The sequence below is a fragment of the Saccostrea cucullata genome, unplaced genomic scaffold, assembly GCF_032062105.1.
Source record: "Saccostrea cucullata isolate Sc308-1 unplaced genomic scaffold, CSIRO_AGI_Scuc_v1 ctg8444, whole genome shotgun sequence".
Taxonomy (NCBI): Eukaryota; Metazoa; Mollusca; class Bivalvia; order Ostreida; family Ostreidae; genus Saccostrea; species Saccostrea cuccullata.
Window position 1 is genome coordinate 441 of NW_026926191.1, and position 11,931 is coordinate 12,371.

The window sequence follows — 11,931 nt, forward strand, 5'->3', positions numbered from 1 at the left end:
TGAACAAGATTTTCTCCTCCCACAAGATCACTACTACCGAGCCGTGAATTCCAATACAGGGAAAAATCTGACACCTTTACCCAGCTGTAAAACAACAAAAATCAAATATCATTATAAGCACTGCGTGCATATGAAATTTTTGAACTTCTGTAGGATTTAAGGATGTACAGGGTACCTGTAAAGTGTGAAACGAAATAGAAACGAAACGAACTGAAACGAAACGAAATCTGCCGAAACGAAACGAAATCTACCGAAATGAAACGGAACCTACCGAAACGAAACGGAATCAACACGAAACGAAACGAAATCAAAACGAAACCTGCCGAAACGAAACAAAACTATCAAAATATTTTTTTTTTTTAAATTAAGGTACATGTATATAATTCTTTATATGTGTAACTGCATGTGGACTTTTTTTTTTGCTTCAAATAAAATTTATATAGTTCAAGCACTTAATATAGAATTTAATTTAATTACCGATTATACATGTTTACCAGCTGCAAATATGCACGAGCGTACTATATGCATGTATAATTAACAAAATATGACGGAACAAGAAAAGCGAGAGCGAGTGGATGACCTATCGCCGAATCGTTCTATGGTTCGAGGGTCCTCAGCTAAATCCGATAATGCGGTTGACATAAACTTGGATCTAGATCCAGATCTTATGCTGGAGGTAGACATTCCCCTCGACAACACTGACAGGACTTACTCCACGCAGAGTTTCAGGACGTCTGCGAGAACTAAGTCGGGACCCAGGAAAGTGATGTCTGCTGGCAATGACAAAAAAAGTCAGTCCGGTAGATCTTCAGTTTATATCAAGACAAGAGCAAGACCCATCAAACCACATGAGGTAATAGACTGTTTTATCTTTGATGTGTTTGTCAGGTCTGGTACAATCACTAGATTTAGCTACGTAGCTTGATATACCTACATAGCTTTATTTACCTACCTGAGGTAGCTTTATTTATCTACCAAATTGTAAAAAAGATGTGCATTGATCATTTTCAACTTTGGAAAACAAATGAAAAAACAAAATGTCTTTCTGCACAATTGCAATCAAAGTTCTGAAAGTTTTGGGGCTATGTATGACAGTTAGAACAGTTACTCCTTGAATGAAATTCAGTTTATATCGGTAATTAAGACAGTATGAAGAGCAAGACCCATCAAACCACACGAGGTAATAGACCGTTTTATCTTTGTAGCCCTTCGTTTTATACTTTTAAATTCTTAGATAGACTTCCACTTTCTGGATGTCGGTCATGGTGCAAGTAACCTGGTACCATTCTGATCTTGAGGAATATGTTGACATTGATCTGCATTAAAACAAAAAGTGCATTTTATTACATCGTACTTCATGTGTGACTTCATTACATAAAATCATATACCGGTATTTTATGCAGACAATTGATCCTCTAACACTACTCTTTATATCTTTTAGCTTTTATTTAATAAAGTCATGTATTTTTCATTTCTTTGGGCCTTCCCCCTAGGGAAAAAACCAGAGGCATACATTGAAATATCAATATTATGTCTAAATTATAACAAAGGGTGAAAAAATTAGCAAAAGTTACTTATTCCTAGTGAATATGCAAGGTGATAGACTGAACATAAATCAATTGATGTATATTTTCTTACAAATGAAAATCATTATATGTATGTACAGATGTATAGCAAAAGCATAAACTGTGCAAAGGATGAATAACATATAAGTGAGTTGTGTATTTTTTATTCAAGGTATCAAATAAAAAGGTCAGCCATGCATTGAAATTAGATGTACGTTTGTAAAACATATGGACAGTTATGATATAATTTATTGTTTATTTGCTTTACAATCCAGATTTGTGTACAAACCACAATTCATAACACTCAAGGTCTAGCCAGGATATTAAAAAAAAGTACTTTGTTTATTTATAAACATTTAAGAAGTAACAAAAAATCCTGTAAGAAAAATATTTACATTTAATTTTTGTGATTATTTTATAGCTTGTTCCTAGCTGGACCTCTCTCCCCGTCTTCTCATAACCTATGTCAGTACATATGTACTTGTAGTGGTATTTTGATGTATCGATCAACACAGACAATCCCACAAAACCAGATGCTTTAGGGGTCAAAAAAAAAAAAAAACTTCAAATAAGCCTCTTTTTGTTTCTATTATCCTGTAACATGAATGCTGTAATGCTCTCTTTTTATTTGAAAAGGTATTTCATGAATTTCAAACAAAAAAATTAATTCATGACAGAATATTAGTTCGTGCACATTACAAAGTAGACTAGTTTCAAACAGTACTGGTAATAAATGAATGTTTCAATCTGGTTACTCAAATATGTGATCACGTTATTAAAAGAATTACAAAACAAAATTTTGCACCTGATTAGCATTAGACATAATCTTAGATTGGAATTAAGAGCATTGCCTTACGATGATTAAATTCAAAAGCATAATTTAAAATTTGAAGTGGAAATTCTTTAATAATTAAAGATTTGCACAGTGAAATGAAAATCAAGCTTCTTGCTTTGGATTGTTTAATTATGACCATGCTAACTCATTACTTACATATTTACAGTAATTATTGCACTTTTCCCTGATAAAAAACATGAATTGCATTTATTAAATATCAATTGCAAGGTAGAAAAATAATAAAATTTATAACATTTACAAAATAGGTATAGATAAAAAAGTTTTGAGTATTGGTAATTATCTTTATCAGTAAGGTTGCATCCCTGATGCCCCATGTTTTTAAAACAGATATATTATGATATTTTACCTGAAGTTTAATTGTCCATTATCCATTGAGTATCTATGTCACTCTGTAAACTATGAATGTTATTTAAAACAGACACTGGATCTGAGTTATAAAAAAGACCGATCTTATACCCACACTAAGAATCACATGGTTTGAAGCACTTCAGATGATCAGATACTCATTGACACTTCTGTAGTGCTTTTGAATGTTATGTTTTTGTATTGTACGCATATGTTTGTAAAATAATTCACAACTGAAAACATGGCACTGCTTGGCACACTATAAAAATGTTTGCAATTTGTGAATTTTATATATCTTAACTATTTTAAAAGCACTCAGACTTTTGAATTTATAAATAATTCATAATACATTTTGTATTCATCTGAAGTTCAGAGCAAGTGCCTGAAAATTTGAAAATCGATTGTGTAGTGATATAGCTGTCATTTCATATATACCTCTCATAAGAAAAGATATGTAAAATCAATTTTTCCATTACTGTACATTTCAATATATTTTTTTCAATATATAAAGTATTTCAACCAATTACCATAGCATGGTGATTTTTTTAATACTATTTAATTGTTTAAATTCTTCTGAAGTTCTAAAGATTTTGAATTTTTTTGTTTTGTTTTGCAGCCTGAGCCATTTTTGAGCATTGATAACCTTTCAGAAGAAAAACTACAGCAACTGATGGCGGGTAAGGTTCTGTAATGGAGTAAAAAGTTTCAGATCTAATTTATCAGTGTCAGTGAACAATTAAACTTTCTAAATGACACATCTTGAAATATTATGTACATGTATATGCATAGCAGAAAGCTAGGAATAAAATGAGTTAAAATAAAATTTGAAATAGATATATGTTTAATTGATGACTAAATGAACAGTAAAATTGTTGTTTTTAGGAAACTTGATTAGATTAAAGTCTAAAAATGTTCTATTTCTTTGCACTGTTGAACTTTCTGATGTTGCTATTTTTGCTCCCGTGGTTGACATGAAATGAGTAATTAAGTTATTGTCCAGGTTAGCAGCTCACATTCTAAAATCAAACTTATTCTTAGATCCACACCCTGTAAATTCTTACAGACAGTGATATGGCACGGATGTAAGAATTAGACTGAGTTGCTCAGACACTTGCTGTTGCTAAGTTAATTACTTGGCGCACATTAGGAAATAAAGTTGCAGTATAAAAGACTGACAAACCTACATTCTGAACTTGGATTAGATCTAAATGGTTTGCATCATTTGTCTTACTGAATTCAGATCTTATGATGTGGATGTGAAGTAATGTTGTAGTTGGGTGATTAACATGTGTACCCTAGACCAATCAATAAAGCATTTATAGATGTATAGACTTTAAATCCTTTTAACGTGCTGGGATCCATATCTCTTTGTCTCTCTGACACCTTTACTGTGAAGTTGTCATCAAGATTCAATAAACAATGCCACTTTAAATTATCCCATTGAACTCTAGATGGGCATTATTCAGGTATTTTTGGCAATCTTTGGTAAGCATTGGTTCTCTGTGATAAATATGGAAGATAGGTCTGTTTTGGAGAGGAGTTTACCCAACCCCTTCGTTTTCCATCGTTGGCACACTACCTTTCCAGTGGTGGCTAGCTCTTGGTATGGCAGAAAGGGACAAAAACTGTCAGGTTAGGCTAATTACCAAAAAATGTCTGTGATCTCTGTTAATGTTACCACATTGCCAAAAAAAGAGTTTCATCCAGGTAAGTATTCATGCAGGTTAATTAATTATTGAATTTGCCTTGTTAAGCATATACAGGTGTAATAAATTCAACTATACTTTTCAAGCCAAATATCTTTATCAGTGTGTAAATGGATTCTCTATATTGATTAATTTGGAGGCTAGGGAACCTGTAAGAAACAAGATGTGTTTGTAAAACACTGATGCCCCCAATGGCAATGTAGCGAAGATTAAACTCTTCTTAAATGCAAATTTAAAATATTGGTACCCAAAGAAGGGTACGTCTTCTCACAAGAAATCAATTGTGAAATATGAAAGCCCTAGCACCACCTGTTCAAAAGTTCATGTGGCCAAGATTAAGTTTTTGAAAGGGAGGTCATATTCCAAGGTCAAAGGGTCAAATTGTTGGTTTCTTAAGAAAGGTTTTGTCAAAAGGATTACATATGTAAAGTATGATAGCCTAGCCCTAACCATTCAAAGTTATGACCAAGGTTAAAGTTTTTTAAAAGGAGGTCAAACTCCAAGGTCAAAGGGTCAGAGTTCTTGGTATCAAATTAAAGGTCTTTTCACAAGGATCGAATATATGAAGTATGGAAGCCCTATCCCTGACCCTTCAAAAGTTATGGACAAGATTTGTTTTTAAATAGTAGGTCAAACTCCAAGGTCAAAGTTCATTGTATCCAATGAAAGGTCTTTTCACAATGATTACATATGTAAAGTATGAAAGCCCTAGTCCTTACCATTCAAAAGTTATGGCCAAGGTTAAAGTTTTTCCATAAGTACGGAAATCATCAAGGTCAAAAGGTCAAAGTTGGTATCCAAGGAAAGGCCTTCTAACAAAGAATACATATGTGAAGTATGAAAGTCCTAGTATCTACCATTCAAAAGTTATGGCCAAATTCAAACGCCAAGGTCAAAAGGTCAAATTTGGTGGTACCCAAAGAAAGGTCTTGTCAAAAGGAATACACATGTGAAATATGAAATTCACAGCTCCACTGAATTAAAAGTTGTGGGCAAGATTAAAGTTTTTGGGGACAAACAGACAGAAAGACAGACAGACAGACATGACAAAAAAACTATATACCCCCAAATCTTTGATTATGGGGGCATAAAAACTGTTATATTGTTGTTATATCTAGCTATAAACGTATTGTGCATTATATTGTATGTTATATGGTTGAAATATCTGGCTGTAAATTACATACAGCAAAACTCGGTTATAACAAAGTCTCTGGGACCTATGATATACCTTCCTTATATCTGTAATTCATCATAACCGTATAAGAAATTCATTAAATTTATATAGCTGGGGATCCAAGATGACTGTCAAAGCATGTAGAGAAATGTATTATTATGATTATGATGAAATGAAAATGGGAGCAATTTAAATGAACTTAATGCAAAATATCATTGTAAAACTAAGATGAAAATGACATATATTTTCAATACCTACCACTGCTCTGGGTTTCAGAACCAAATCTTTGAGTTCAACATTACCTTAAAGAAAAAAATATTTATTTTTTATTAAGCATGCACATTTTCAGCATTTAAATTTCTTTCAAAATATTAAATTTACCAAAATTTATGTTCAGATTTTGAATAAATATATACTACATTTATTCTTTCTTTTCATTACAGCAAAACATTGTTATCATAAAGGGTTATGAGATGGTAATTTATAAATTTAAATATCTCTTCGAGAATCTTGGATCCACCTCAGAGTCTGTACAATCATATACACATAACTTACCCCCTAAGACACTATATTTCAGGTTATCATGATTGATGTTCTCCACAAACTCGCCAATATACTCGTTAATTAAATTAACCAGTCGATCCTTAATCATGGCACTCTGCTAAGATATACAACTGCTCCTGACTGAAACATAAGTTAAAAGCCATGATCATAACATAATTTAGGTACAGTGTACTATGTATGTGAAATAACAACCATTTCTATTTTTGACTTTAACCTTTACACAAAACCTACATATCTGCACATTTCAATTTTCTATGAACTTTACTTTCACTTATGTGTAGGTCAAATTAAATTTTTTTTTATCTAAATTGTTGCCCATGTAAAATTACAATTAGTACGAACAAGTGCCATATGCGACACAGGGGGAAATAGCTATAAGCAATGTAACATAAGAAAGTAAAGATGCTGACAATTGATAAAATCGATCGACTTACAAATGTAACCTATCTTCAACAATATTTACTTTTATCAATTATCTTAATCAGTAAAGAGGATCAATATTAAATGCTAGTAAAATCATTTAAGTTGGAACACTGCCATTTCTCTACAGTAAGAAAATCAACTAACTTTCAATTACCATAGTCAAAATAATCTTTTTTTTAAATGTACACCATCAACTTGAGTCATACCAAAGGGGAAAAATAAATTCTACAAAAACAAAATAATAATAATTAACAGCTGTTATCATTATAAGCCATGAGTTTTAGAAATAGGAAGGACACAAAACCAATGGCTTAGCTTGCAATGAAGAAGTGTTTTGTAATTTCATCAATCTTTATGTCACGTACGTACTAGAAATAATTTGTTAGTTTCTCCTACAGTTCAATTTCAATATGAATTTTTGACAAATGAAGGCTAACCTGACAGTTAAGTCTTTCCTGTACATGTAATGATGTATATACAAAATATGAAGTCCTGACAGTCAAAAAACAACAACTGATAACAGTTCTCTATAATTATAGGGGCTGATGTCATTTCATATCAATTGGATCTTGTGCACTATGAAAACTCTTTAGTACATTAATTATGCAATCAGCAAAGATAATCAAATTTTTTTATCATAATTTGGCAAGTGTACAAATATACCAATGGCAATGGTTATTATTTCTTACTTTCACTTTACACACATCACAGGAAAAATCAATTAGGGTGCAATAATTTCATCGCTTTTACATTATCTATTTACAGAAAAGTATAACATACATTTCTTTTTAGTTGTCATGAATTATAATTTATGCATTCTTGGTGGATCGCCAGCATTTGCAATATTGGCTAGCAACAAACCCCTAAAACGTCGTCTGTTGCAAGAACGACAAATGCAGAAAAAATGTCAGCGATGCATAGAAGCGTGTTCTGCAATAAAATCTGAAAGTACAACAAAAAGAGACCTGTCAGCAAAACACACGTTCTCCTCGTCCAAGGAACAGCTGCAGTCATCTTCAGTTTATATAAAAATCAATGAGAAAATCTGATCGACAGCCGAAGTCAATTTTCAAACAAATCGTACCTGGAATTAGTCGTTCTGTAAAATTGACCCGATATTTGACAAGTCGTACAATATATCAAACTAGATTTTCACTCAAATCATTAGGCCATTAAAAAACAATTCGCAATGAAATTAAGAGTTTGCCGTTTGCGGTCTGCTTCGCTCTCACTTTTTTTTCATGGGTGGATCTGGAAGGGGAGGAAGAGAGGGGCATATTCTACATGTAATTCAGTAATTGAGGATGTCTCACTCCATATCAATAACTTTGCCATTCTTAATTAAGAAAAGGATTTTTTTTTCTTAAGTAAAACTTTGCCGCCCAAGTGTGGCCCCACCCTTACCTGGGGCTATGATTTGCACAAAAATCATTATAAATCTCACTAATCATGGATTGTAGTATTCTTGTAAAGCAGATTTATAAAAAGATTTTTTTTTCATATTTCTATGTAAAATTTCATTGCGCAGCCCCAGCCTATACCCACGGCTGTCATGATCTGAACAATCAACTTCAGGATGCATCCATGTAAATATCACCAATCAAAGCTTTTCTTTTCTTGAGAAGAAGATTTTGTAAAGATTTTTCCTTTATTATAATTCCTATATATGTAAAACTTTGATCGGGCATTGTAGGACCCACCCTACCCTAGGTGGTCATGATTTGAACAAATTTGAATTTATCCTTCCTGAGGATACTTCCAATTGAGTTTCATCTTTCTTGGCCAAGCGGTTCTTGAGAAGCTGATTTTTAAAAGATGCCATCAATGTTTGACTAATTCATAATTATCTCCCCTTGAAAGACAACATGTAACCCTTCATTTGAAGAAACTTGAATCCCCTTCATCCAAGGTTACTTTGTGTCAGTCACATTTGGTTGAAATTGGCCCAGTGGTTCTTGAATAGAAAATGGAAACGTGAAAATTTTACGACGACGACAACAACGACAATTAACGAGGGAAAACGGTCATTTTTATCAGAAAAGTCTACTTGAGCCCCCCCCTTCTCTCTGAAAATATGATCCCGTTAAAAACGATACAGAGTATTACATGTATAATATATCAATGTATTATCTATTAAAAGAAAATTATCTATTATAGGAAAGAGTTGTTGTCTTACACCCTACCATCCACCCAACCCAACCACCACCCTCCATCCCCAACCCCCCACGTACACACCCTCACACACAAACCCTCACTCACAGGAAAAAGACGGGTTTTCGTTTTTAGGATAGTTGCATGTTTCAAAGGTAAGGTTTGTGGTTTTAAAAGGCTACAATCAAATATATACGAGCGTATATGCATGGATATTGAAAAACAAAGGAGTAAATAAAAGAGTTTTATTTCAAACTCTGAAGGACCTTGACCTTAATTTCAAGGTCAAAAGTTAACTCTTGGAAGGGTCAAAGATCATTTACGCAAGGTCAACTGCAAAAATATCTTAATTTTTTCATAGGCTATAGAACTTTTCGATAAAATATCTTGAAACTCAAAAACATAAGGCGGCTCAAAGCAATAATAATCTCAAACATGCTGAACAATTTCATTTTTTCCACAGAAAGGTCGAAAGACCTAATTATCACATTCGTGGCTGTACAAATTTAAAATCTGTAATTGAAATATGAATTCGATGAAAACAGAATTTAAATTTAGAATTTATTTAATATGTGCACCATCATTCACATTATAACAAACTCCTGCTGTATTGTGTATAATATATTCAGTAGTTGTGCGCAGATACTCGGATTAACAAGTTCATGTCCTACATTAAACCTAGACTTCCATATCTTAAAATGTCAGTAACCTCCGGTATTTCTTCCCGTTTAAATTCCCTTCTCGAATAACATGTTAAAGTACAAAACGGAATAAATATGTATGTTCAGTAGTCAGTACCTACAGTTGTAGATGGATGACCTGGGTAACTTTATTATAGTACAAGGAAGCTTTAAGAGGAATGAAGGGGGTGATATAGCGGCAGATGTATTATAATAACATGTTACTATCTTAAAGTAAACGGGAAAAAAATATGTACGAGCAGTGCCTGGGTAAATGACCTTCTGGGTAATGTTAATAGCATAAACGGTAGAACATGTAGGGGAATGAATGAGAGTGGTGCGCGATGATAAAGGGGAATTAAAACAAGATCGACTTCCTTAAATTGATCTACGTAATATGTATACTTAGTACATGTATGAATGACTTATAGGAGTCCGCGTTTATATATGGCGATGTGGTGATATTCTGAGATCGTGATTTGTTTACAATTTTAAATCTTTGAAAATCCCGACGTGGGGGGTGGGGGGGGCACCCCCACACCCTAGATCCGCGCATGCTACAAAATAAAAATATTTATTAACTCTAACCATTTAAATGTTTTTGCAATATTAAGGACCCTCTCTACACTGCACCCTAATTTCAGGGTACTTGCGTGTAGTTAGACTGACCCACCATTTGACATAAAAAAGAATAAATTGTAATCCGCATTGTATGACAAAATTTTAAATAAATCCATCTATTCTAAACATTATGTTAGACCAAGATAAAGTAATTGAAAACTTTATTTGCATATATTTTCTCCATTTGAATAATCAAAAGAAATTTTTCTTTGTCATTACTTCACTGTCTTCAAAAATTTTTCCTGGTTAAAGAGGGCACGCTCCCTATATTAGAAATGGATTAGTTTATTTCAAAATAGCCTCAATTACACTATATAATTTTCTCTCAGTCCAAAAAACATTTTTCGTCAGTGTATAGAGGGTTCTTAAACTGCATGTATCCATTTCCAATTTCATGAAAGACAAAAATCATGCAGATTATACTTAAAATATGCATTCATGAAGAAAGTAAGCTAAAAAATTATATTGATTGATATATTACCTTACTTAACTAATTGAAGTAATTCCTTCTACCTAATCAAAACAAACTAAGATGTCCTGCAATGAACGTGCCATGATACCCGTAATATTTTAGAAGAGATGACTGCAATATACGACATACATCAAATGTAGCTTCTTCATCCAACACACTACACAGGAAAATATATTATGTCAGTACCGCAAACTGGTAAACTTCATGGGCTGTGTGCATTTGAATAAGCTTATTCATTCTCATTTTCATGAAAACATGTGATCCTACACACTATTTCCTTCAGGTTTTAATCGATGGCTCACAACTCACGTGAAATCCTTTGAACAAAAAATAGTAAAGCTCTTCAATCTAAGTGGTATTACATCCTTCATGTCCTTTGATCCGCTCCAGTAGATCGCTACTTTTGCGTAGTATTCTATTGGAGCGGATCAAAGGATTAAATTTATTATAATTTCCTGCTAACATAATGAAGGTAAAGTACATATACACTGAATACATAATTTTGCAGGCTTAAGATAAGATAAGATAAGATAATTTTATTTCCAATTTTGGGCCCAGAAGGCATAAAGGTTTCTTACAATGACAAGATAGAAAGTTCTAAAAGAAAGGTTATAGTAAACATATACAAACATAAACACACATACACACACATGTATATATCTGATATAATATTACAAGTAACTGGACATGTAGATGCAGCAGTTGGGGTTATCAAATTGTAAATTAACATGCAATCAAAATCAATATTATCAATATACATATATACCAGTTTACAAATAAATATGTGTCTATAACATTATTTATGAAAACTCATGGCATTATGCCTTATTTTGAAGGCTTTGACAAGATATTCACTTAGCTTTGTTATAATTAGATTATCTTCGTTAGACATTAACCAGAGAAATTTGTCTCCTTTTGATAATAATATGAAATTTTTGTTTAGTGATGAGATATCACGAAAAAATTTATCTCTCTCCTCAGTATATAATGGGCATTCAGTAAGAAAATGATATTAATCTTCTATATTGTTTTGGTTACACATTAAACATATTCTTTTGTTTCTATCTAAGGGGATTCTTTGACCAGCATTATCTTTTACAGATTCATATCTGCCTTTTTCAATTCTTAGGTCATGAGCACTTATTCTAAATCTGCAAATGGATTTTCTTATTTCATGAGATTTAATGTACATATATTTTTCCATTATAAAATTTTCTTTAAACATAAAATAAGTAGTAAGTTTTCCAGATTTCAGTCCCTCTTCACGTTTCATTTTCCAGTATTGTAGGAAGTGTTTTTTCAAATGTTTCTTAACTTGTTTTTTTTAAAATGTGTTTTTGTATGTTTTACATTCTGGTAATGAGAGATTAATTT

The 11,931-nt window shown here is 32.4% G+C and overlaps 1 protein-coding gene and 1 long non-coding RNA gene across 2 annotated transcripts; one reads left to right on the plus strand and one right to left on the minus strand.

Moving 5' to 3' along the window:
* The first annotated feature begins 541 nt into the window (after positions 1 to 541).
* Positions 542 to 3,457, plus strand: LOC134271044 (uncharacterized). Its single transcript, XM_062753309.1, has 2 exons — positions 542 to 853; positions 3,383 to 3,457. The coding sequence occupies exons 1-2, from the start codon at positions 545 to 547 to the stop codon at positions 3,455 to 3,457; spliced, it is 384 nt and encodes a 127-aa protein (XP_062609293.1). The 5' UTR covers positions 542 to 544.
* Positions 3,458 to 5,904: 2,447 nt separating this feature from the next.
* Positions 5,905 to 7,717, minus strand: LOC134271045 (uncharacterized). Its single transcript, XR_009992941.1, has 3 exons — positions 7,599 to 7,717; positions 6,202 to 6,330; positions 5,905 to 5,948 (listed from the first exon to the last, which is right to left on the minus strand). It is a non-coding gene; the product is annotated as an uncharacterized LOC134271045 (long non-coding RNA).
* Positions 7,718 to 11,931: the final 4,214 nt, after the last annotated feature.